The sequence below is a fragment of the Clinocottus analis genome, unplaced genomic scaffold (genome assembly GCF_023055335.1).
Source record: "Clinocottus analis isolate CAN_PGR_092001 unplaced genomic scaffold, fCliAna1.0.p SCAF_4, whole genome shotgun sequence".
Taxonomy (NCBI): domain Eukaryota; kingdom Metazoa; phylum Chordata; class Actinopteri; order Perciformes; family Cottidae; genus Clinocottus; species Clinocottus analis.
The window spans coordinates 12,550,528-12,577,187 of record NW_027176153.1 but is presented as its reverse complement, the minus strand read 5'-3'; the positions used below and the strand labels follow the sequence as shown (position 1 = coordinate 12,577,187).

At 40.9% G+C, this 26,660-nt stretch overlaps 2 protein-coding genes across 6 annotated transcripts; both read left to right on the top strand.

Annotated features, from left to right (window-relative positions):
• Window positions 1-37: 37 nt before the first annotated feature.
• On the top strand, window positions 38-16,369 carry l3mbtl1 (L3MBTL histone methyl-lysine binding protein 1). Of its 4 annotated transcripts, none has more exons than XM_068597221.1 (23): window positions 38-136; window positions 1,337-1,532; window positions 2,841-3,028; window positions 3,802-3,931; window positions 4,530-4,686; window positions 5,197-5,335; window positions 5,533-5,581; window positions 5,947-6,035; window positions 6,755-6,859; window positions 7,030-7,165; window positions 7,628-7,719; window positions 8,184-8,335; window positions 8,818-8,894; window positions 9,120-9,205; window positions 9,768-9,881; window positions 10,180-10,321; window positions 11,806-11,938; window positions 12,036-12,224; window positions 12,365-12,414; window positions 12,847-13,004; window positions 13,096-13,158; window positions 13,558-13,680; window positions 16,280-16,369. In XM_068597221.1, exons 2-23 carry the CDS (start codon window positions 1,367-1,369, stop codon window positions 16,307-16,309), a joined length of 2,568 nt encoding a protein of 855 aa, XP_068453322.1. In that variant the 5' UTR covers window positions 38-136; window positions 1,337-1,366; the 3' UTR covers window positions 16,310-16,369. The 4 variants fall into 4 exon arrangements, with proteins under 4 accessions (XP_068453322.1, XP_068453323.1, XP_068453321.1 ...); XM_068597222.1 differs by having other exon boundaries at window positions 10,180-10,349; window positions 11,807-11,908; XM_068597220.1 differs by having other exon boundaries at window positions 10,180-10,349; window positions 11,807-11,938.
• sgk2a (serum/glucocorticoid regulated kinase 2a) lies at window positions 16,319-26,169 on the top strand. Of its 2 annotated transcripts, XM_068597225.1 has the most exons (13): window positions 16,319-16,407; window positions 17,947-18,011; window positions 18,543-18,604; window positions 18,906-18,963; window positions 19,812-19,895; window positions 21,253-21,384; window positions 22,863-22,975; window positions 23,729-23,765; window positions 23,847-23,933; window positions 24,171-24,266; window positions 24,785-24,940; window positions 25,288-25,377; window positions 25,472-26,169. In XM_068597225.1, exons 2-13 carry the CDS (start codon window positions 17,991-17,993, stop codon window positions 25,628-25,630), a joined length of 1,095 nt encoding a protein of 364 aa, XP_068453326.1. In that variant the 5' UTR covers window positions 16,319-16,407; window positions 17,947-17,990; the 3' UTR covers window positions 25,631-26,169. The 2 variants fall into 2 exon arrangements, with proteins under 2 accessions (XP_068453326.1, XP_068453325.1); XM_068597224.1 differs by lacking the exon at window positions 16,319-16,407 and having other exon boundaries at window positions 17,937-18,011.
• Window positions 26,170-26,660: the final 491 nt, after the last annotated feature.

Genomic DNA, 26,660 nt, shown 5'->3' with positions numbered 1-26,660 from the left:
ACATTCTCACATCGACACCGGAGCGGTTGCGCTTGAAGTCTTTTTTTGGCTTTACATTGTAGTCAACGAGCGGTGACTGTACTGGGGGCTCGCGCATGCGCAGTTGGAGCCCCGGAGCCGCAGGAGATAATAGCTGGTAAGCCAAATTTCAGTTCCGAATTGATCTGAAAACATTTATTTCACGTTCATATTTATTCCTGTTATCGTGGCAGATAAGAACGTCTTTTAGCCACAGACGTTTTAGAGGGACAAGTGTAAATGTGTGTTTTGAGGCAAAACGGTTTGCCGTTTAGGATGTAATCAACCACAATTGCTTTCCGTTTAAAAATATATATTTGAGGTATCACGCGCCTCATTAACCTATCGAGTTAAATACTTTTAAATAAGCAGTTTTATTAACGTATCTAACACGCTTAACGGTGTTGTGGAAAGAAAACGTTGCTCATTCATTTGAGATGCAGCTGGAATGGGTGACAGGGTTCATTTTTCACTAAATGACATTTTCACAGGGTTTCAGACACTGCTTTTATTCATTTTTTTCCCCTTCTGTCTCCTGGATGTGTTTGCCTCCGCCATTTTAACTGAAATGTATTTTTTTTTAGTGTGTGTGGACTTCAGCTTGTGCGTAAATATTGCTGTCACCATTATTGCCTTTTTATTGGAGGTAGCTTAATGGATGGCTGTGAGAAAGTCACACGGGGTCATGGTTTTTGACGGAGGTGGCCTCTGCCATCATTCTGTAAATGGCGAATAAAATCTATTTATAAATATAATTATTGTTTAAACTGGGAGAGGGGGGGGGGGGTCCAATGTATCTAATGAAAAGTATATTCTTGTAGATTTACATTTAATTGAATATTACAAGTTTCTCAAAGACATTTTTGGGGGGAAAAAGTCCCCAAAAGAGGCTTTATATAGTCATATGATCTAAAAATGGTGGTGATATAATTTTTAACGAGAAATGCACCAAAGTGGACTCAGGTCTTTACTTATTTTTATGTCTGTTCTCATGAATGTGCATTGTATTAATACCCTTATAACTAATGATAACTACAAGAAAATGTATATGAGAAGAATTAAACAATAACACAATTTTGCAGGTGACAGGACAGAGGACCCATAACCTTTGAGCAAAGTCACTTGTGTCTGTGTATATAATATACACTGTGTGTATACAAATATGTTAATAATTTAAATATATGTGTTATATATAAATATATAATATAATAACAAATTCCACAAAAAACGTTTAACTTCATGTGCCAAAAACCCTTTTACCGTGTTCTTCGGTTGAGAGCATTGCTTTGCACTGTCCCTCATACTCTTTTCTCTCTAGTGCTCCGGAGTAAAGGACAGGGACGCCGTTATGAGTGCCAAAGTGAACATGGAGACTCTCCCAAAAGAACCCGATCGCACCCCTCTGGACCCATGTTCCTCGCCCCCGAGCGAGGCCGCCCTCGTCTGTGGCAGTGATGGTGTGGCCAAGAAGGCTCGGCCCCAACCCCTCACCACCACGGCGTTCCTCCTACCCGGTGAGCACGGGTCTGATGATGGGCAGTGTGGTCACATTCACAGGGACCTTTCTTTAACTCGGAGATACGCGTACAAGCTACCGTACCATTGGTTATATTGTGTAGTGACGTGGGAGATATACAGAGAGCATCTCGACCCCTCTCACGTAGGGAGACGGTCCTCCTTCAGGGAGCTTGTCGAGTTGCCCCACCATGTTTCTACAGTAGCCCAGGACGTAAAAACCAAACACTGACTCCAGAGAGGGCCTCTCATGTTATATCTTGAAGACCCCTGAAGGTTCCTCTCCAGGTTTGGAAAGTTAGTGGAAGGAAGAATCTACAAACTCACCGCTAGATGCAACCTAATCTTTCCCACTAGCCTTTTAAAGCGTAACTCGCCAGCTTCACACATCAAAGTTGTCCCACAGGGTTTAGGCGCTACTGCCCTTGTGAAAGAAAAGTTTTTTTTAGGTTTGAAGTGGGAGCTGGGGCCTCAAATGAAGTCACTTGAGTCAGCCACGGTTGGGGATGAAGACTAAAAGTTTGAAAATAAAAGAGAATGAAATCTGGGGATGTCAAGAGAGAAACAAGTGAGTCAGTCGTCTCTGCTCCTGATCGAGACTATGGTGGCTCGAGGCTAAATTAGACGCTACTAGCATAACACACCGTTATTTGGCTGAACTGTTGGCAGTTGAGTTGAATTGTGGGGAATGTAGGCGCCAGGTTTAAGCAAGACGACTGCATGGAGTGTAAGAAACCAAATTTTTAAGTTTCCAGTATCTACTGCATTGATTTTAAATATGTTTTGCAAACTATACGATGTCTGACGATGTTACTTCAGAGCAAAGTGACATTTAAATGGGAAATGGACTTGCATTTGTCTCCGGGAGCAATGTGAGGTTCAGTATCTTGCCCAATAAGTAGAGCAGATCTTTTGATTAGTGGACAACCTGCTTTAACTGAGCTGCAGCTAACCACAGGACTCTTTTAAATAATTGTGTGTTTGGTGGCGGAAGAAACACTGGTCTCTAGTACCACAAGTTACACATGTCAACATAGTACATAGTGAAAAATAAACGATAAGTTGATCAGAGTCAATTTCTAATATCTAAATAATCATGAATATCCTCACATGAGTGACTTGTTGAAGCTTTTGTGTCCTTTGTTTATTTACTTTATATGATGCTAATAATATCGTTGACAATATCATGAATCACAATTATTTTGGCCAGGATAATCTTGACATGACATTTTGCTATTGTCCCACGCCTACTTGTGGGTGAACTCAGGCGGGAAGTTGAATGCGTTTGAACGCGTCTCTCTCCTCAGCTCCTGCTGCCACTCATCAGAAGCTGGAGGTGACTCCAGCTGTTGCCATGGGAGACCCAGGTAAAGGAGGCAGGGCCAATGAGACAGCCACACCCACCCTGACAGCTCAGGTGGGCGGGGCTTGTAGCATTGTACACGTCCTGGAGTGGAAGGAGGGGCTGGCCATCCTGCCCAGCAGCAACCTCAAGGTAAAATGAAACAGCTGCTCATCGTTTATCCACCTGTACCGCGATGAAAATACCCGCCTCGTTAAAACGTTGAAAAAGGGCATTTCTTCTTGTTTATCTCAACTTACATCACAAAGAGCCGACTACAATTAGGGCATCATTGTGGATTTTGATGATGCAGTCAGAGTGCACTTACTGGACGGTTGACCAGATTTTAGTCAGACAACTTTAACTTTTTGTATAAAAGTGATCAAAGCAAGTTTATTTATATAGGACATTTCAACAACAAGGCAATTCACAGTGTTTCAAATAAAAACATTAAAAGCATCAAAACATAATGCAGAAGAAATTAAGATTTAAAAACAATTAAGAACATTCATTAAAAAACTGTCGAAAAGCAAAAAATATCATACAAGTGGCAGTGCAGTTTAAGAATAACAATGGAGAATTATCTCACCAAAATCCTGAATCATTAACAAATATTATTTTATTTTGCTGTTGATAATGACCAGAATGCACTCAAACTCACTGCAGTGGGTTAGCATAAAGGAGTTTGCAGTAACAGATTGGCAACATGGGAACAAATTATCTTTTGAAATTGTCTAATAAATAGTTTTCAGGAGGAAAAAGGGTTGAATGGATAAAACGATGTTTCCCATCAAGACCCATTTAAATGTGTGTGTGTGTGTGTGTGTGTGTGTGTGTGTGTGTGTGTGTGTGTGCGTGTGTGTGTGTGTGTGTGTGTGTGTGTGTGTGTGTGTGTGTGTGTGTGTGTGTGTGTGTGTGTGTTGCAGTTCTGTGTGAGTGATGTAGGAACATTGAGCACACTGATCACCCCAGGGACCACCAGCAGCATCACTGAGCCAGCAGCCGGGACTTCTGGGAGATCCGCTGGCGCAGAGAGCGCTCCAGCAGACAAGCCAGGTAGAGTCGTGGTTACATAAGGCTGTTGTATAAACGTCGGGATGTGAACACAAAGTACTGCACTTTCTTAAATTAGATACCTTAAAGTACTATTTGCTTTGATTTTAGATAACTTTTGCATGATAGGAATACAAATTCAGCGTATATTTCCTGGTGTTGCAGGTCACGCTCGTGAACGACTGTTACTTTCTATATATGGCTGCACTTCTACTCTAAGTATTTCACAGCAAATCCTTTTCAATGATCACTTGAGCAATAATTGCATCAGCTGAAGCGGAACACTCTTGACAAGTGAAGAGAGAGAGCAGCTACAAGCAGGCATCACTCACATGTGGAGAAAAATTAAAATCCAGCTGAAAAAGGTTTAAACTTAAAATGAATCAATAAGTAGTGGAAATACTCTTCGCAAAGGATAATACGCGTATTAGTGCGGTAACAACCCATGAATTCTGTGAAGGAAATGCAAAATAATTTGAAAAGAAAAGACATTGGCAGAATATTTGAATTGTTTTTGTATTTTAGATTTGACATGTTAACCTGTGTCATCAGTCTTAACCCTGTGGCCTCTTCATGACTTCTCTTGTCTCTTGCGTGTCAGACGTGTCGACTCCTGTCGTGAGAGCTGCAGTAGCAGAGCCAGAGAGGTTGGTGCCGGTCAAACCTGAAGTCCAGGTGGGACTGGGACAACAGACCTATGACGCCAGAGCTCAGAGGACCTACAAAGAGGAGCTGCGCAGAGAGCCCATCACTGACAAGTATGTTGGTAACAGCTGCTTCTGCGTTGATGCTCGCTAAAGGAGGGCGATAACACAACATTTGGTTTAGAGGAAGTATCTTTAACGCAGAGGCAATAATACAGGTACTTTTTTTATCATTAAAAGAAGCTTTTGTACTTTCATTTTGTTCTGCAACGTTAATTACGTAATCATATACGTGTTCAAATCCAGGCTTTAAAGGCAAATAACAAATAAGTGTTTTTATTATGGTAAATTGAATGTAAAAACATGAAACAAGTGTTTAATTAATACATGAAAAAAGCAGCGAGGTTAACAGCATAACATGTTTTTGAAATGTTTTATTGATGTAGTATTTCTTTTTAAAACGCCGTCAAATAAGCTACCGCGAAACTGTAAACTACAACAACATCAATTCTGCAGTAGAAAGTACAAGGCGGAAGTAAATACCAGAATATAAAATAAGGAAAGAGAGCACAGTCTGTTGATTTGTTGACTTAAGGAACACTTTATCTGTCCTCTGCACCTCAGGAGGATGGTTGGGGTGGAGAAGGTGCCGGCAGGCGGGAGGGTCTCCTCCCTTAACCCAGATCACCTTAAGCCCATGAGGAAGAGGAAGAGGAAGGAATACCTGAGTCCCTCTGAAGAAGACTCTGACATCGAAGGCACGGTGGGATGGCATTGTTATTTACATTTAACCTCCAGATAGAAATATAGATGTTCTCATATCTGATGTATGTAGACAGAGGGGCATAAATATGATGTTACTTTACTGAAAGGATTTTAAGTGACGTGTTTGTCAGCTCTAATTCAGGGACTATACTTTCTTTCTTAGCTCTTGCGTTATTTCTATTACATGTATTTTAGGATGAGAAAATGGATGATTCTAAAGCGGACGGCAGACACATCAGAGGAGGTTGGACTAATCTTTAATTTGTCTGTTATATCATCTTTCATCCTTTTTTGCGCTTCTTTGCTGCCTGCTGTTTATCTTCCCTTCAAGTCATAATATCATACCCCAGACAAATATAATGTAATGCCATACAGCATTGAACATGTATTAAATTGTGTTTTATTGTAGTGTCAAGTAATTATCTCATCCTGGCCCTGTATGTTCTCAATGCCTTTTTAATTGTTCTTCACTGACCTTTGAGAACCTTTCTTTCTTTTCTTTAAATATTTATCCCTACCTATTTGTTTGCAAGATTACATTTCTTCAAACACTAGCTGCTCCCTGTATAAATGAATCAACTAATTATTTTATTTGTATATTTGGTGAAGCTGGAGACAGTAAGACAGAACAGTGGACGTGGGCTCAGTATCTGGAGGAAACCAAATCTGTTGCTGCGCCCATCAAGCTTTTCCAAGAGGTACGTTTGAGTGGAATATTCCAACTGCAGTTTCTGGCTCAGCTACAGCCTTGTTACACACAGGATCAGCCAGTGCACCCATGACGTATTACTGCTCTCTGTACAACCACTGCAGCCCTTCTTATAGCACAGGGACAAGTCTATCGAGTGAAAAAAGGAATGTAAATTTACCTGGGAGAAAGGGATGTATGTAGCCAAAGGGTGCACATTAATATTAGTATATATAATACTGTTTCAGATCATTTAAAAGTGATTTATTTCTTTAATAATATAAACGTTGTGGCATCACAAGCTTTGTCTTGAGGATACGTTCTGCTCCAACATTGTAAGTTGTACGAGAATGATAAAAACACTTTATTCAGTTGAATCACTTCAACAATATAAATACATTGTATTCTGTCTGTGTATATCTAATATTGTTATTATGTATTCATATTACTTTTTTTATTAGTTTATTTATATTACTATTTTTTTTATTTTTACTATATGTCTCTTGTCTACACTTTACCCGTCTGCTGCTGTAATCCTGCAGATTTCCCCACTGCGGGACTAATAAAAGAATACTTATTGTGACTTGTAAACTGTCCATTTGTGGTGTTTGCTCTCTTCTGTATTTGTTATTTGTTTGTTGTCTTGATCCAATTACCCTCCATTCTTTGTTTTCACTTAATTTTGTTTGAATCTCTGTGGTCTGTACTGAAATATTTGCATTTGTTCAGACCCAGAGAGTGCCAACAGTGAAGAGCGGCTTTAAGCAGGGGATGAAGCTGGAAGGCATCGACCCGCAGCATCCGTCCATGTATTTTGTCCTCACAGTGGCCGAGGTGAGCCAGACGTCCATTAACACGGTCGAAGGATCTTAATGACCGGACTGATTAGTCGGGATTAAAATCATCATTCACCTGCAGTCTGCTTTGCATGCAGGAGGAGTTCACCCCGGTGTTGTCTTCTGCGGCCGGCTTTTGTCCATCTATTGTGTCATGTCATCCTCCAGGTCTGTGGTTACCGGCTGCGGCTTCATTTTGATGGCTACTCTGACTGCCACGACTTCTGGGTGAACGCCAACTCCCCCGACATCCACCCTGCAGGCTGGTGTGAGAGCACGGGACACAAACTGCACACTCCCAAAGGTGAGAGGTCAAAGCACTCTGGACATGCTGAAAGACCGAAGGGCAAATAGGACACACTCTTTCATGTTCACTCACCCTGTCTGTAGTGAACAGAATCCAGCTACCGGCACCTCTAAAGCGTATTGATCAACTTGCACTAAAATCATGAAGTCTACGCTCATTGCTTGGCAACCTCTTGTTGATGACGCCACTCCAGGAAGTCAATGAGCCGAGTTTTTGTATGCATTAAACAAACAAGATATAAAGTGTTGATTTGTGAATGTTTGAGGTTCTGGTCAGTGGATATTGTTGCCCTTGAGAGCCAGGCAAGATGTTTCCACCTGTTTCCTCCGTGCTAAGCTCCCTGCACGAAAGCAAAGTAGCGTATTTCCCAAAACATCCAACTATTCCTTTAAATGACAGGATGATTTACCAAATATCAATCAGTTTGACCTTCTCTCTGTGTCTCTGTCTTTCCTGCAGGCTGTAAAGAGGAGGAGTTTACCTGGACCAACTACCTAAGAATGACGAAAGCACAAGTGGCGTCCAAAGAAGTCTTTGCCAGTCCTGGGAGGGTAACTGCTACTATATAATATACGGTAGTTGTATTATCTACAAGCACGAATGGATGAGGTGAATGATTTGGGATTGGGGAAACTCCAACTCCAACCAGAAGTGGTTATAAAAAAAAAACAATGAGCAGCTTCTATCTGTTTCAGAAGAATGTTTCACTTCACAAGACCAAAATAACCAAAATCAGGCCTGTTGTCCTGTCTGGTTATATATACATGTATATTCATAATATTTAACGCCAGGACACCAAAAAGCTTTATGCTTGTTTGAGTTGATGTTAACTTGCTTCAATACATCAAACAGTATCAGTTTTGTAATGATTGGTGAATTCATAAACAGATTTAAAAACGGTCCAACAGTACAATTGGCACACCATTCATCAGCTAGCCCGCAGCTCTTTCTGTCTCTACTTCCTCATGTGCACTTGATGACCAGATCATTTCTAATATTTCTGCTTTCTGTTTAGATTGATGTGAAGGGCAGTTTTGAGATAGGAATGAAGCTGGAGGCCGTCGACCGTATGAACCCCTCCCTCATCTGTGTAGCAACTGTCACTGACGTGGTGGACGAGCGCTTCCTGGTTCATTTTGACAACTGGGATGACACATACGACTACTGGTGAGCCTCAAAAACATTGGGGGTGTACTGGCTTTGGAAAATGACTGAATCAGAAACATTTTTCTGCATAGGTGTGGAGAAACTCAGGCCTGTTATATTTTATGACATTGCTGAAGAAGCAATCTTTCAGTCTGTTTAACTTTGTGTTTTCAGATTTGGTTAATTTGTAAAAAGAAAAAAAAGGCTGTGTGTATCACCAGAGAACCAGAACTTAAAGACAACAATGTGGTCCTGATCAAATTAACCAATCTACAGGTGTAGTAAGGCTATGTCTATCTAACTAAGAGGAAGAACAACTCACAAACAAACTCTCTCTGGGATTGTCATCAAATTAATGCAAATTAAGTGTTTGCACTAAGCATCAAATAAACATCTGTAAAATCTGCAGTTAAAGCTGAACAGCTGGAAAACACAAGATTTTTTTTTCTTCTTAAAATGAAACTATTGAACTGCTGGACGTTGTTGTTTGTCAAACTATGCAGGTGTGATTCCAGCAGTCCGTACATTCACCCTATTGGTTGGTGCCAGGAGAGGAACCTCCCCTTAACACCACCCCAAGGTGAAAAGTGTGTTCAATGTAAATCATTGATTTAATCATGTTCATAATCATAACATGGGTCATTAACTTTCTCTGCCCATTTAGTCCCACTTTTGTTCTGCTTCTTTTTTGAAATATTCTTTTAGAGCATGGACTTTAACATTATACTGAAGAAAATAAGTTGTTGTAATTTCATGTTTGTATCTACTGACAGATTTTGGTTGAATTTATGTTTTGCTGCACCAGATTACCCAGATCAGGCCCGGTTCTCCTGGTCCCTGTACTTGGAGGAGACCGGATCCAAGGCGGTGGCCGCTGACGCCTTTAAAGTGGTGAGAACAAAGAATTTAATAATGATACCGGTTATAATATTTAACATACTAAGTTCAGGGGAGAATCAGCGTTCTGTGTCTGATCTATTTCACAGTATGATATGAAATGATTACTGTTGTGTGGATCTGTGATATGGGCTGCCAGGAAACAACAGCGACAGTGACCCAAAACCAGAGTTAAGAGACTGAAATTGAACAATTAATGTTTGATTGATTGAAAATGTAATAAAACAATAATGAGAGGCATGCTTTGTAACAGTCAAATCAGTTACCTACAGTATATTATGAATGTCATTACAGTTGATGGATATTCAGAAGAAAAAGAACATTAGGCAAAGTCCAGCTGTTTATATAACAGATGATAATGCATAATATGTACTGATTGAAAAAAAACCTCTTTCTTCTGTAAAATCTCAAATAAAAGGCATGAAATGCCACTAGCTAAACAGTAGAACTGATGTTTGGTGCTAGTGAAGCCAAAACTTTATGTTAAGTACATTCAATATGTTTGGTTGTCGAGCCGAACAAACATGTTACCTCGTTATTCAATCATCCTCTGCAGCGTGCGGCCCACAGTTTCCAGCCTCAGATGAAATTGGAGGAAGCCGTGGACAAGAGAAGTCCTGGTCTGATCCGAGTGGCTACAGTGGAGGAAGTGGAGGTTCATCGCATTAAGGTAATGCACTGTTTGTGTGTTGTCAGCGTGTATTTCATGAACACTTAAGTACTAAATGTCTCGTATTTATGTATGTGTGTGATTTTGTTTAAAATGTTTCCCTGACTCCCTCAGGTCCATTACAGCTTTGTCCAAGTGTACTTGTGAGTTGTGGTCTTGGGCTAATGGTCCTGGAATAAGAACTTACATGTACTTAAACTGTCACGTACGTCTTTCTAACCATCCCTGGACCCATTGTGCATTGTGAGCATGTGCACTGTGAGTGTGTGCGCGTTATGTATTTCTATTCCTCCTTCAGGTCCATTATGACGGCTGGAGTCATGTCTACGATGAGTGGATGGACTCAGATCACCCTGACATCCACCCAGCAGGCTGGTGCGAGGCGACCAGTCACCCACTCAAAGTTCCCCCACGGGACGCCAGAACACAGCAGCCACATGGTAGCAACCAGCACTTCGGTCAAAACTGGAAGTAGATTTTCTTCAAATTTCAAATCAAAGTTATTATTGTTACATAGCATGACATATTAGCAAATATATATATATATATATATATATATATATATATATATATATATATATATATATATTGATTTACCATATGTTGTACCATACTTATGTACCATAAGTTGAACAAATTTAACTGATTAATCGCATGATTTTTCTGCGATTATTCACATTATGCGCCAAATTCAACAATGAAGTAAAAACTACTGTATTGTGCGCTTTTATTTTAAAGTAATGTTAACAGGAGAATATAACGGCACTCTGGACAACAGCAAGTTTACATACATACATATATAGTTTATAAATCTGCTTTCCTTCTTTTCTGAACGGGTACCAGAAGATTTTTATTTTATTTTATCAGAAAACAACATAAACAATTTGTTCAGTAGTAACGGTCCCTGTGAGGGACAAGCCACTCCTTCTTAAAGTGCTCTGCCATCGTGGATCAGATTAAATTGCAATCTCGATGCAGATTCTGCAGCGCGAGCCGACCAGCAAAAGCATGTGAGCACTTTGTGAGACGGAGCGGCTCGCGGCAGAATCAACCTCACAGAAGCTACATAACAATATGTGCTTTCACGTCAGGCTTAAAGTCAGCAAGTCGTCAACGCTGCCTGTCGGTGAGGCTACGGAAGCACGCGCACACCTCCATAAATTGCCTTCAAAGTAAAAGCAATGTTGTTGTTTTGCGTTTATGGCGTGCATTTTTCATTTTTAAACGACCTCACTCGGGTCGGACTGTGAGAGCCGTAAGACGCCCAAATCTGATCTATGCTGTTAGGGAGAGATTTAAAGTGCAGCACCTGTGTGATGATGATAAGACCCTCACAATGCAACAAGACATAAATCAGTTAACGCATGATCAAATAATTAACGCCATTGAAAAGTTAACGCTGCATTAACTCGATAATTTGCCCATATATATATATATATATATATAGAGAGAGAGGGAGGGAGGGAGGGAGGGAGGGAGGAGAGAGAGAGAGAGAGAGAGAGAGAGAGAGAGAGAGAGAGAGAGAGAGAGAGAGAGAGAGAGAGAGAGAGAGAGAGAGAGAGAGAGAGAGAGAGAGAGGGAGGGAGGGAGGGAGGGAGGGAGGGAGGGAGGGAGGGAGGGAGCGAGAGAGAGAGTTTTAAAAAGTGATATTTATGAAAGACATTTTTGATTTGTCATAATTGAAAAAATGCCCAAACAATACAACTAACGGTGGTTGAATTTAGTTTCGCTGCTTCCGGTTCAGAGTCCTCATATTGTGCATGCTTGAGTAGAACAGACCCATCATTAATGTTTTTAGTCACACAGGGTTTTGCTATCTGCTGTTAAAAATGCCTCTTGGTATATTTACACCACTCGTTAGCGATAGGCAGAACCTTCACTACTATGTGTGACGGTTCATCTGTCTGTTTTTGAATGGATGTAGGTGTGAGGGAGCCTCCGACCTCAGGCCAGTCCCCCTTCCCATCCTCGGTTCCCTGTAAAGCCATCAACCACCCCAGAGCCAACAAGTACAGCTTCCACAACAGGTCAGCTGAACTCAACTCTTCATTCACCAGGTCAACCAGTCAAGATGCACATCAATACCTGACATCAACACCTTTTAAAGTCATGCATCTTCTTAAAGTGCACCGCGGTGCTGTGTCTTTGAAACAGGAAGTGTCCAACTCCTGGTTGTGACGGTTCCGGCCATGTGACCGGCCGTTTCACTGCCCATCACTGCATATCCGGCTGCCCATTGGCTGAGCGTAACCAAGGCCGGCTGAAGGCCGAGCTGTCAGATTCAGAGTGCAAGAGGACCCTCTTCTTCGGCCAGAGGACCAAGAAGACACATTTCCGTGGCAGGTTTGTGTGTGTGCGTGTGCGTGCGCGTGTGCGTGCGTGCATGTGTGCGTGTGTGTGAGTGTGTGTGTCTTGGCCTGCATATGTATGCATGTTTGCCTTTGTCTCACATTGATCTTTGATCACTTTTCCTCTGTTTTCAGGATTGGCCGTCCTCCCAAATACAGGAAGAACCAGCAGAGAGACTACCAGAGTGAGTTTACTAAATGCATGATACATATCTGTCTCTGTAGCTTCAGGGGTGTCTACCTGTCAAACCTTAAGGAGCTTATTGATTTCAGGGGAATAATTTAATGTCAGCTGCAGGTGTGAATGTTGCTTCAGGCTAATATATCTCCTGCTGTGCAACACAGTCTGCCCCGCAGTCAACTCATTTTTGACTTGAAAATGGTTTTAGCAGATATTTAGACTTATGTCAGCAGGGAAAGGTCTTTTACTTACAGTATAATTACCTGAAACTTGGACTTCGTATGTCTCTGTTACCATAGAATGCATGTGCTTTTCACAATTTCCAGCGTGTTTCACCGGCATGTTTCCACGGTAGTCCAGAATGGATAAAATATTTGTCCATGTGATCATAAATCAACATATCTTTGGATGTATGTGTGTGCGTGTTTGTCCCCAGACATGTCTTCAGAAGGCGTGTATCCGTCACTATTCATGTCGGCTCTGAGCAGTCAGACAGACAGGACCTTGTCTCTGTGCTGGGAGCAGCACTGTAAGCTGCTCCCCGGCGTTCAGGGCATTCACGCCAGCCAGGTGGCAGCATGGAGCGTGGAAGAGGTAAGCGAACCGTATCCCTCACCTACATATTCATTTATTTTCTTTCTCTGTCTGCTTTGATTATCTAAAATCGGTTGTATTGGTACCTCAGGTCTTCATGTTTGTCCAGAATCTAATTGGCTGTGAAGAACAGGCTCGTCTCTTCAAAGAAGAGGTGAGTCCACCAAGTGTATGTCCATGAAATATTAGGGTAATGCGCATTTGCTTTGCTTTTTTTTTTTTTAAAAGTGTGAACAGTCCTTTGCTGTATTTACTGTCTTACACTGCACACTGCAGTCTGTTGAATGGATAGTACATACTTTTTTAAGTGGGGTTATACGTGGTAAATAAGTTTAAGTGGATGTTGTATTTAGAATATTTTCACTGCTAAAACTATTGTCAGAAATGTCTATTTAGTCTAGTGTACACCTCTGATCATCTATTATATTCTAGAGGTGTTTCTGTTTTTATTTGATTTAATTTGTAACATGAGTACCGTTGGCAGACAAAACTAATTATTTCTTGACCCGTCGTGCCGAGTTGCATCACCACTGTTGTGTCTGCGTCTCCCCAGATGATTGACGGGGAGGCCTTCCTGCTGCTGACCCAGACCGACATTGTGAAGATCATGAGCATCAAGCTTGGCCCCGCCCTCAAGATCTCCAATGCCATTATCATGTTCAAGAGCACAGACGAGGTACTCAAGTGATCTCACCCTCACCTGACCTGTGCCGTCGGGCCGTCGATCATCATGTGCCAAATTCATTCTGTTGCAGGGAAAAGACCCTGCCTCCTTTTTTTCATGTGTTTGGTGTCCTGTACCCATCAGAGAGGGGGGGGGGGGAATGGTGGGGGAGAGGGAGGGTGGGGGGTCCGATCAGGCTGAAAGAGGAAGGGAAATAAGGTAATACAGATATATTTTGGGAGTAATGTCTTAAGGATGATGGACAAATTACTGTGGAGGTGGACAGAAGCAGGGTGATGAATGTGAGGTGGAACATCAGGAGTCTTTACAGTTCAAACCTCACTGGCAATGTTTCACATCTATTACGATCTGCCAGTCTACGGTTTGCTTAGTATTTCCAACCACCTGTTTTTAATGCTGTTAAAGTTTTAATGTGTGCATCAGAAGCCTGAATGGGAATAGTATAGGTTTGGAGGAAAATGTTGCCAAAAGAGGAGTTAAATGCAGTAGACAAGGCTGGTCAGTGAGGCTCGTACGAGCCTCACGTTTTGTGCAATAAAAAAAGTTGAGACAGAAGTACTATATTTGGTAACACTTAATGTTACAGCTCCTTTATGTTATCAGATCGTTCTGTGATAATAAGATGCAAATTAAAAAAATATGCTGTGTTGTTTAGACTGTTGGGAAAAGGTTTCTATTTGTGTCAAATGAGCAAGTTGAAACAGCGAGAAAGCCTTTGTTTAATTTCATCTTCTCACCCCAAAGTATAAAGTCATTTGCGTTTAAATTCTCTACATTGTACCATTAATGTGATATCTCATGTTATGCAGGAGCTGTAACTTAAAATGTTTCCCTCTTATATGGAATCTAAGTCAGAGAACAGAAACAGTGTTTTTATATCTTTATGCAAAGATCTGAAATGATTATTTTTGGCAATTCTTAGTAGATGAAAAGGACACTTTTAGCACAACTGTGAAACCCAAAGGGATTTTACACAATGATGTTGCCACACTTGGTCACTAGAGAGTGCAAAAATTCACGTTTTGGCTCTATAAACTAGGATTTGGTAGCAAATAAATGAAGCCCTCTGCAGTTTACATGTGATGGAAACAACATTCAAAGTGCGTTCTGCAAAATGTTTACATTGTGTGTCAGAATTAGTAAAAAAAAGAAAAGAAAAATGTAAACAAACACTGCAGGATTTGATATTGTAAGATAAAGTGTTTTAAGGGCTTTTGGAATCTTACTTCTTTGTGTGTCTCTCTGGTGGGATTTGTGAGCGTGTGCGAGCGTGTGTGTTTGCGAGTGTGTGTGCGATTGTGTGTGCGAGCGCGTGTGTGTGTCAAGATAATCTTGGGTCACAAATGTCATTCAATCCATATGAATTAATAAACATCCAAAGCTGTCTTGTCTGATTAAAGTTGCTGCCTCTTCCTCTTTTTTTAAGGATCACACACACGCACACACACACACACACACACACACACACACACACGCTCACACACAAACACACCTACACTGCATTTCCTGTGCTTGTGCAGCTGTGTTGTGTGTGTGTGGTGCTGTTGACTATAAACTTACTTTGCTTACATCACATCCCCTTATTGACAATCCACAATCTCGTCAACAGTTGGCTGTGGTGGTGTGGTGACAACTCCTTTCACGCCCTTCCTGCTTATCTTCTTGTACTGCTGCAAACTCCAGAAAACATGCTGATAACTTGCTGCTGCAGCTAGACAGCGACGTAGAGAATTGATTGTTGGGTGGTAAATGTGTCACGCAAGACAGAATGACAGGTGTCTCATTTATATACATCCTTATCCTTTGGAGGGAGGATGCACTCTTGACCAAAGGCACTCTTGCTCTCTTGCTTTCAATATAAAAGTATGCTCCTTTGTGAAAGTGGAAAATGCTTAACTGTACTCCATTCATTCCAAAATGGGACTTGTTTATTGTGTCTTCATTGGAAGTTTGTACACAAATGTATCCGTGGTTATTTTTGAGAGGCAGACTTGCTTAGCTGTTAAAACCCTGGTTGACAGTCCTTCATGCTATGCTAGTCTAATTGTCACCTGTCCCCAGCTTCGTACTAAGTGCCCAAAAGTATCCACTAAGATTCATGAGAAATGGGGAAATTTCATCTTAATCCTAGAAATACATAATAATCATGTGCCACAAAACATTGGTCAATTTCTGTAATATAGTGCTGACTGAGCAAATAAATGCTTTCGTCAGGACAGATAGATATTAGCAGTGTCTAATAACACAGGAGTATGCCTATTTCTGGAATCATCATAGTGGACGAAAGATATGTAATTTATCAAAAATAATATAAAAATAGCTTTCTGATCATTTTATTCCAGAATTATAGACGAAAGAAGAAAAGGCTGAAGAATACTACTTGTCTTCTTTTCTAAAGCAGAGTCCGAAACAAAAATTCTTAATGAAGTTTGGACAGCCAACCCTCCTTTTTATGACACACACACACACGCAAGCGACGCGCGCGCACACACACACACACACACGCACACGACGCACACGTTTTGAAGCCTTGCCTTCAAAACGCATCCTTTTAAAACTGAAACTTTTCATCAATGATTCACTCTCTTAGACGACCTTCCTTCATGAGCGTAAACATTAAAAACAACTGACCTCAGATCAGCTTCCGCCGTCGCCTGCAGTCTGTCAGCGGCTGAGTCCCGAGCAGAGAGCGCTGACCTTCTCGTCCTCCGCACACAGGTGAGCGAGCTGGGACGTTACAGATTTCACGCTGATAACACAGATTATCGGTGAAGTGCCTGTTTGTTCGTGAAGTACATTGATTATTTTCTAATTTGGGGGGATAGAACATATGACAGGATATGTTATAGTTTCTTACTTTTCTCCTTATCAGCTAGCTAGTAAACTTATAGCGCTGCTAATAGTAGTATACTGCTGCTCATATGATCATACAACATGCATGGTAGCTGAAATACTTTACTTTATAAGGACCTCAACTTATTAATCGCCCGTGGTATATGAACACTACTATTCATTTCATTGCTCTTTGAAGCTGTGCTTATTCAGATCACCAACTTTCATAAGTTACTTCTGTCTTCTTAAATGAATATCTATCTATCTATCGTATGTATGTATGTATGTATGTATGTATGTATGTATGTATGTATGTATGTATGTATGTATGTATGTAATGTACCTGTCAAATATGTATGTAATGTACCTGTGTGTGGGGGTTTAGAAAAACAACTTGTTCTTTCCGATGCACTGTGGCAGGTTATCAGAGTTGATTTGGTGGTTCAAAGTCTCCTACCCCTTCTGAGGAATAAGCACATAATAAAATCAAACAAATCCTTAACTGTTCGGGTCGCCTTACTTGCATGATCATCCTAACCTGCAGATATGTTCCCCTCCATGCTGTATTTATTAATAACCACTATTAATGAGGTAAATTTTAAATTTTAAAAAGCCACTTATTCAAACTGGAAAAAGGAAAACTGAGCTTGCTTTGCATATGCCTTTATTACATATTGTATTCACACTTTTGACTAAATTACATGTATATCAAGTCCAGCTTTGCTATGGTTCCTATTCAGTGCGTCAATTTGTTACTTCATCTAAATTAATCATAAACGTGGGTACAGCTTGGTAAACGAGACAATATCAAATGATATAACTGCACTGCAGACTGATAGAAAATGCAATCCAAACATAGTTTTTTTTTGGAAAGCTTAAATGTCAAATGTTTGCTCCTTTATCGTCTTGAAGTAGATAACAGTTATAAATAGATAAACTGGCCGGAAGGTCCTGAAGGGGAAAAAAAATGTAATTATGGGGACATTTGTTTCATTTGTGTGTGTGACCTTTGTCAGATATGAGAATGACACAACAATGTTTACTATGTAAACATGTTCACTGATACAGTACCTACACACACGCACACACGCACACGCACACACACACACACACACACACACACACACACACACACACACACACACACACACACATACACATATTGAGAATATATACACAATGTCCTTTATTGTGTTTCCGTTCCAGCATCTTGTTCCTACAAACCAGAATTACTAGCTCATCTGGATCCTTAGGTTGTTACACTGAGGTCAGCAGTTTATTAGGACAAGCACACACACACACACACACACACACACACACACACACACACTGAGTACAGGCTTATGAGAACAAATCTTCTCTGTGAAATGAGAAAAGGCTGCAGACATAAAGGTTCACCAGGACCCTCAACATCTCCTCTCACAGGTCTGTCAGACACCGATGCTGGACCAGTGGGAGTGGAATAGATAATGGCCATGGCACACTGTAACGTGAGTGTAATTATGTTTGCATGATGCTGATTGCCTTATTTTGTTTTTGAGCCATGTGACAGGGGTTGCCTGCAGCTAATCCAGTTTTAATTCTATTTTCAAGAAATGGATGTTTCGTAAATGGCCCTTTGCCAATTTGTATTAGTGATACATCCAGGAGATTTGGGGCTAAATATGGTTCTTTATGCAGTTTCAGTGTACACAACATGATTTCTTATCATGTCAAGAAAACCTCCAACAACCAACACAAATTCCTCAATGCATTAAATACATATCAAACAGAAGATCTCTAACAGTGGGACCTGTTCATAAGATGTTCTGTAATTAGACAGCGATCATTCAATGAGCAGAAATGTGACGCAGATCCTCGTGTTTTTATTTTGTGGCTGACTGCTCACGGGACAGAAGAAGATAGTTTAAGGGATGCTGATGGTGGACGATGCGAGTGATTGAAAGCAACTGTTTTTAAATTAATGCATTAGTCTTCTTCCTGTTGTTGAGTTTTTAGTGTTTTTTTTTTTTGTCCTTCAGTCGCGGTCCCCATCCTCCTCTCCTCATGATGATGTCAACCTGGGACCTTCAGCCAACCCTCAGTCAGTAGCTCTGCCCTCATTAACCAGCATGTCTTTATATTCACACGCAAGATATGCAGCCACTAACCCAGTGCAAATAAACTTGTATTGTCTTTGCTAATAGTGTATTTTCAGTGGTCTGGGTTTGAGATTTTCAGAAAATAATGAGAGCCACTTAAGATAATGATCAATTTGAACTAAGTACTTTGTTTTTTTGCTTGTTGCTTTTCTACCATTTGTAAGCTATTACAAATACAGTACTTCAGAGGGTATTATGTAATTCTGGTCACCATTTAATAGACTACTCTTGACCATGTTTCAGTGCCAGGCCCACTGACTTTGACTTCTTGGCCGTCATTGGCAAAGGAACCTTTGGAAAGGTAATACTAAAACGATCACCTACCTACCTACCTACCTACCTACCTACCTACCTACCTACCTACCTACCTACCTACCTACCTACCTACCTACCTACCTATCTATCTATCTATCTATCTATCTATCTATCTATCTATCTATCTATCTATCTATCTATCTATCTATCTATCTATCTATCTATTATTTAATAAATATCGTGGGGTTTTCTTTCAGTAGTTTACTGTAACTCATTCAGATCACATATTCGCCAGCAGGGAAAGTGGTTTGCACTAGACTGGGTCTTTGTGACACCAGCTGACATAAACAATGATAGACGCTATTGCAGGAATGAATTGTGGGTCGTATAGATTAAAAGTCATACTAAGTGAATCTCTCAATTAGCAGCAGCTGACCCATTTAGACAGAGGACAGAGAGAAGTAGTGAGCCGTGGCGGGCTTTGCAGTCTACCTTCTGACAACTGTCTGATCAAAATGTGCTGCCTGCTTCATGAATCATTTACTTTCGAGTCTACTGAGGCCTCTTAGGCTTAACTAGACCATCATCCAGTCAGACAAGTTTCATAAAAGGTGCATTCCTCATGTTCTAAACTCTTAATGTGATCGCTCTCCTTTGTCGGCAGGATTGCATTTCTACATAAAAAGTCATGTTAATGTTTTGGTTGGCCACGGGTCAATATCAGACCTTGTATTAACACACTTCTCAGATTACTCAGTATCATCTGTTTCCACAGATCACATATCTGTGTTGAGTTCTCAGAGGGGCTTGATGTTATGTCGTGACAGAAACGCGTCAAGATGATGGCGCGGTCTGTTTATGAAACAAACCACTGACAAACAAACCTTCATGCAGGTCCTGCTTGCCAAGCTCAAAGCCGACAACAAATTCTATGCTGTCAAAGTTCTGCAGAAGAAAGTCATCCTGAAGAAAAAAGAGGTGGGTTATGCTCCAGCTGATCCTTGCTGGCGTCATAATTTCCTTTTCTTCATGAACACAGCTTCCACACGAACACAAACCAAACCTCACTCAAAATTGAAAAAGGAGAGTTTTAAGTTTTCAGAGGCACTTTGTTTTTAATTCAAATCGATAATATAAAGTTGTCTTGAAGCATATGAACAGATACAAACATACCAACTATGAAATACATGTATTATGTCTGAAGTGATGAAGCAGACATGAGTTTTAGAGATTACAAACAAGGAAGTTAAAATATATAAATGTACTTTGAATTACACAGTACTCCAATGTGCGAGGCTAAAGTACATAAAGATGGAAAAAAGTTCCATGAGCCAAAAGGAAAATGTGTGAGTGAGAGTGTCATTAGTAAACAGTGTTTTAACCCAGCAACATGAGCTCGGTCTTATCTAATCTACAGCTTGTTCTGTACAAAGAGCAGATTTTACAACACCCAGAAAATAAAGTGAGCCACGTCTTTGTTCTTGTCTGACAACACGACGGTGATATCTGATCAAACACTCGTTTGCATCTACTCAAGTGGAAGTGTTCAATTTTTTTTTTAGAGAGGAAATGTTGGTCTGTTTTTTTCTCTCTTCGTCTCTCTGTAACTTTCTGGAATTTAAATTGGATCATCTACCGTCCAAGTCCTTGAAGGATGATGAATATGGTGACCTTTTCGTCAATAACAAAGATTCAGTGTTTCCAAGAGACAGGAAGAGAATATGAAAAACAGCATCGAGACAATTATTACACATCCAAAATCTAAATTGAAAATATTATTTTAAATAACAGTATTGGATAATACTGTGTAGTGGGGTAATTCCACATTTTTGTGTCAGCAACAGGACTTGAATGTGCTCATTTATATTGAAAGCGATATTGAATAGTTGACTTTAAGAAAGCAAAAATGAAGATAGAAATTAAATATTTAAACTGCAGATTCAAACAACTGCCTATATCTACTGCATACTTCTACTCAAAAGCTAAAATACTACACCACAGACATGTTGCTTTGTTGTTGTAAAAAAAAAAGTCCAGGTGTTACTGATAACATTAATGATGGCTGATCAATTAAAGGGAAGATGACAGTGAGTTCTCATGCACGATACAAGGACCTTGAACTCGAAGCAACTCCATAAAACTCATTAATCATTAGATTCATTATTTACAATTGTGCTTTTCCGTCTGTGAATAAGGTCTATTAAACTGTAACCCACAACAGATACATTTGAGTTCACAGGTTATTTTTAGGAAAATGTGTTTTCTGTATGATTGGTGTATTTTTGTCATCTTAATGTAGTCATCGCTGTCTCACTGTGACGTCTTCTCTCTTTAGCAAAAGAACATTATGGCAGAGAGAAATGTACTGCTGAAGAGTTTGCAACATCCCTTTCTGGTTCGGCTCCACTACTCCTTCCAGACTCCGGAGAAGCTCTACTTTGTCCTCGACTATGTGAATGGGGGAGAGGTATGTGTCTTAAGCTAAATAAACAGTGGAAAAACCCCTCTGATTTCCATATTTCCTCTAATAAGAACCGGGGCCTTGATTTACCTCAACAGCGGATACTAGTTCCCTTTGTTTAGTATAATTGGTCATATTTTAGTACAAAACCTTGTTCCCACTTGACCAGTTAAAGATTACACTGTCAATGCAAGCTCAACACTTCTTTTAATGGTTCACATCAAAATCCCTCGACCACTTGTGTTCCTACAAACAGTTGACTGACACACACACACACGCAGCTGTGTGTCGGGAGGACGTGATTTAAGACCGCAATGAGTGACAGTCAAGTTCAATGCGGCGTGAGACTTGAGAGCCCCGATAGCTCAGTCTCTCTGCGGCGGTCCCACAGTCGTGTGAGTTTCTCCCGCGACTGTGTCTGTCTGTGGTAAATAAGATGTCTATGTAGCGAATAGGCTTACAGATGCGCTCCCTCGCGCCGTCTATCGTCGGGGAGTTTTTAAAAGGAACAAATGCGCATCACACTTTTTTTTTGCCGTGAGATAATGGTTGTGTGGCGTGTGAAAACATGAAAAAGCGTGTGTCACACGGCGAAACCGTGAGAGTTGGTGGCTCTGAGTCTGTGGGATAGAGCCAGGCTAGCTGTTACCCCCTGTTCCAGTATTTATACCAAGCTAGACTAACAAGCCGCTAGCTGTTACCCCCTGTTCCAGTATTTATGCTAAGCTAGGCTAACGAGCCTCTAGCTGTTACCACCTGCTTTCAGTCTGTATGCTAAGCTAGGCTAAGACGCCGCTAGCTATAACATCACATTCAGCTTACAGACATGAGAGTGGTATCAATGCAAATATTTCCCAAAATATTGAACTATTGCTTTGATACGTAAACATAACATCTTCTGTCTTCTAAAATTATTCCTGTGCAAACTATGAATCGTATTTTGTAAATTTATCCTGCAAGGGTTGTTTTTATGGGTGTTAGTGTCACAAGGTCCACATAAAACCTGTTACACCTGGTTCAGCATGTCATCTTATTCCCGTACATGTACTTGTTTCCTTGTTGTTCAGCTGGCCACAGCAGGCCGCACTGCAACAATGTTCAAATAAGTAATCCTTTATTTGCACACATCAAATACGATCAGACACAGCTCACTGGCGTGCAACCAGCAGAAATGTGCCACACAGAAGCTTTGCTGTGCTTTTGTGTTTTGTGCAGATGATCAAGCGTGTCACAAGAGATTATATATATATTTATTATTGCACAAACAAAACAAAGACAACAGATTATAGTGAAAAGAATTGTATTGTATTATTTTTTTAATAATGTTTTGGAAAATAATTTCTTCCCATTTCTCATGTTTCATTCTGTCACTTTGCCCGACTCTTCATCCCTCAATTCTCTGTCCTCCTGAAACAATTCATTGTCATTTTGACCTCTCCATGCTCTGTTTACCTGTCCATCCATCGTTCTCTCTCTTTTTGTAGTTGTTCTTCCACCTGCAAAGAGAGCGGTGCTTCTCCGAACCCAGAGCAAGGTTCTACGCAGCCGAGGTAGCCAGCGCCATCGGCTATCTTCACTCTCTCAACATCGTTTACAGGTGAGAACATTTCTTAGAATAATCGTTTGAGAGTTGGCCCGAATCAATATCTATTACACAAAACACGAGGGAAGGAGTTGAGGTACCTCGGGGTCTTGTTCACGAGTGAGGGTAAGGTGGAGGGGGAGATCTGCAGCAGTGGTGCGGCTGCAGCAGTAAAACAGGCGCTGTACCGGTCCGTCTTGGTGAAGAGGGAGCTGAGTCGGAAGGTGAAGGTCTCCATTTACTGGTCGGTCTACGTTCCAACCCTCACCTATGGTCACGAACTCTGGGTCGTGACCGAAAGAACGAGGTCGTGGATACAAGCGGCCGAAATGAGCTTCCTCCGTAGGGTGGCCGGGCTCAGCCTTAGAGATAGGGTAAGGAGCTCGGACATCAGGAGGGAACTTGGAGTCGAGCCGCTACTCCTTCGTATCGAAAGGAGTCAGCTGTGGTGGTTTGGGCATCTAATCCGGATGCCTCCTGGACGCCTCCCATTAGAGGTTTTCCAGGCACGTCCAACTGGGAAGAGGCCCCGGGGAAGACCAGGACACGCTGGAGGGATTATATCTCCCAGCTGGCCTGGGAACGTCTCGGGGTCCCCCAGAACGAGCTGGAAAATGTTGCGGGTGAGTGGGAAGCCTGTGTCGGTCTGCTGGGTGTACTGCTACCGCGACCCGACTCCGGATAAGCGGCAGAAAATGGATGGATGGACAAAACAGTAAATTCACAAATGACCTATTCTAATAATCTTCTTATTCTCATCTATTGCAGAGATCTGAAGCCAGAAAATATTCTCTTAGACTTCCAGGTGAGTCCAATTCCTCACATTTGTTTTTTGTAAACTTTAATGTTTTTACTATATGTCTGTATTGCATTGTGTTGTGTTCAGGGCCACGTGGTGCTGACAGATTTTGGGTTGTGCAAAGAAGGTGTAGAGCCTGAAGGCACCACCTCAACTTTCTGTGGGACTCCAGAAGTGAGTAAAGAATATGTAGGAACAGGAAAACGACTTATCTGTCATACAACATACAACTGTATATGATTTAGGTTTTTTATTCCACAAGAAAATGTGACAATTCAACATTGACATCTATTTTACGTTCTTTTTTTTTTTACTGACTTTAAATGCCTTACAACCAAGTTAGAAAAACAACATTGTAGAAAGAGGTTTTGTCCATTTTCCTTTTCATTCTATCTGGTTCTCTCTCTGTAGTACTTGGCACCAGAGATCCTTCGTAAGGAAGCGTATGACAGGACAGTAGACTGGTGGTGTCTGGGAGCCGTGACCTATGAGATGATCTACAGCCTGGTATGGGAGTTTGTGTGTGGCTGATTTGTACGGTCTCCCTTTTGGGAAGCATCTTCATGTTAATACTTGTATGCAAGACCTTTTCCTTTGAGGTTGGGGCTAAAGTAAATCTCCAAATATGAACAGTTTCAGCCTCTTGGGACCACGACCACATGCTTAGTACATTTCATGGTGACCTGTCCGTCAGATTGTGATTTTTATGTATAAGTACTGTATTTGGCCTGGTAGCAGAGAAATGGTAAGAGCATCTCTAAAATAGTAGGATTTATCTTCTTGGGAAAATAATTATCTGCAGAAAATGTGAAGAGGAAATTGTCCCTTTGAAGTCAAGCAAGCAGTCTGGTAGTCGGTTAGGCTACCAGACTATCGGCTGGATTGCCATGAAATTAGTGGACTCTTGTTTACACATATAGAAAACGTCTATTTAGCATGTATTTGTATATTAATTTCTACAACTTGTTCTCCTTATAATATATTGTTTACACTAAAGATGTTTGTACCCGTCCCTCCCCTTTCAGCCTCCTTTCTACAGTCGCGACGTCGGTGAAATGTATGATGGGATCCTTCACAAGCCGCTGCCACTTCCTCCGGGGAAGTCCGACGCTGTCTGCTCTCTGCTGGTGGGTCTTCTGCAGAAAGACCCGCATCGACGCCTCGGGGCCATTGCCGACTTTGTGAGTCTGTCTTTCAGTCGTTGCTACACATGAAAACAGGTGGTTTCCCAGACAAGAAATAAGCCTAGTCTTGGACAAGGGAGGATCAAAGGACAGCACCATTAAATGTCACTTTAGTCAAGGACTAGACTTATACTCATTTGGGGAAATTAGCCTCTTACAGTATGACACAACTTAAAAAACTTTTTTTTTTTTTACTTTTTTCTGCACATAATAATAATAAAGAATATAAAAAATTCTATCAAAGTGCCAGTTCCTCATAAATGTGTCTGATTTCTTAACAGAAGAAATGGAACATGCCTGTATGTACTGTACACATGTCTAACGTTTCTCTGTTTTATTTACAGTTAGAAATAAAGAACCACAGCTTTTTCTCTCCAATCAACTGGGACGACCTTTACAACAAGAGAATCACTCCTCCTTACAACCCAAATGTGGTGAGTGTTTTTTTCAGGCTGTCTGTATGTGTCATCCATTACTTGTATATATAAGGACACCTAGTTATTGCTTTTTCATTGTTTCATCTTTCAGAGAGGCCCAGCTGACACTCAACATATTGATCCAGAGTTCACCAGAGAAATGGTTCCTAACTCGGTGAGTCGGAGCCCAGAGCTCAACGCCAGCAGCAGCAGCTCCAACAACGCATTCAATGGGTTCTCCTTCGTTGGCACTGAGGACAGCTTTCTGTGAGGCCGGAGTTAACTGTTCAAGTGTTTGAACATTGTAAATGATTCAGAGGAGTGAGCACAACCCTTTTGAGTCTTGGGACAATAAGAGTTCCTCATGTACCAAAATCCCACGTGGCATCTATTATGTTTGACTACTGCAGAGATTTCCAACCGGTTCCTCTTGAGGGACGACACCTGCATTGGAGACATTTGAGGTTAAAATATGTAAAACAGTTTTTTGCCTGGAAGCCCCAGGTCTGTTCTTAAAGTGATAGCTAGGATCGTCATGAACGTGTCACCAAATGTACAAGGCGACAAGTAGGAGCATCATTAATTTATCATTCACAATGGAATTTAGAGTGTGTTTTATTATTATTTTATAAACAGATATTGTCACATTGTGTGAGGACGAAAAACACAAAGTAATCTTTCTGTGTATATCCAGACTTAGAATTCCATTTTCCTAAAAAGAAAAAGGGCGCAAACGGAAGCAAAATCATCAAACCTTTGACAATTTTTGGTGACCATAGAAGTTGGTGAAAACGGGGTGCAGCTGGAAGAGGTGCTGCCATGGAGTTACAGCCCATCTCTCAAATGAGAGACTGCAGATGAAATACATGCATTATCTGTTACAGTGTGACAGCTGCAGGTGTTGTTTTACTACACAGGAAAGATCTGGTGTTCTATGTTCACTAAATAAAACATTAGTAGTGATGTTTCTGCAGAACTCCCGGTCACTGGATTACACTCAAATGGATATTATTGGTAAACATCTTTCAGTCCCATAAAAAATTGTATTTTGATGCACATATAAGTCCACAATTAGTCTGAAAATTTTAACATCAGCTATCAACAAACAATTACCATCAAACACTTTTGCCACATGGGATATGCTGAAGAAAACCTGAGATGACTGGCAGCCCCTTCTGACTTTTACACTGCATCAGATTTCACAGGAAAACTGCTGCATTTCGGGCACAAACTGCACTTTGTAAACATCAGTATGAAGTACATAACATTCACTTTTCATTCTACATTCTCAAGATGTTAGT

Coding starts and splice junctions, on each gene's coding strand:
- sgk2a (XM_068597225.1), top strand. CDS start 17,991: ATGGCCATGGCACACTGTAAC. Junction 18,012..18,542: donor TGGCCATGGCACACTGTAAC/GTGAGTGTAATT, acceptor TTTGTCCTTCAG/TCGCGGTCCCCATCCTCCTC. Junction 23,934..24,170: donor CTTTCTGTGGGACTCCAGAA/GTGAGTAAAGAA, acceptor CTCTCTCTGTAG/TACTTGGCACCAGAGATCCT.
- l3mbtl1 (XM_068597220.1), top strand. CDS start 1,367: ATGAGTGCCAAAGTGAACATGGAGACTCTCCCAAAAGAACCCGATCGC. Junction 8,336..8,817: donor GATGACACATACGACTACTG/GTGAGCCTCAAA, acceptor CAAACTATGCAG/GTGTGATTCCAGCAGTCCGT. Junction 12,415..12,846: donor CCAGCAGAGAGACTACCAGA/GTGAGTTTACTA, acceptor GTTTGTCCCCAG/ACATGTCTTCAGAAGGCGTG.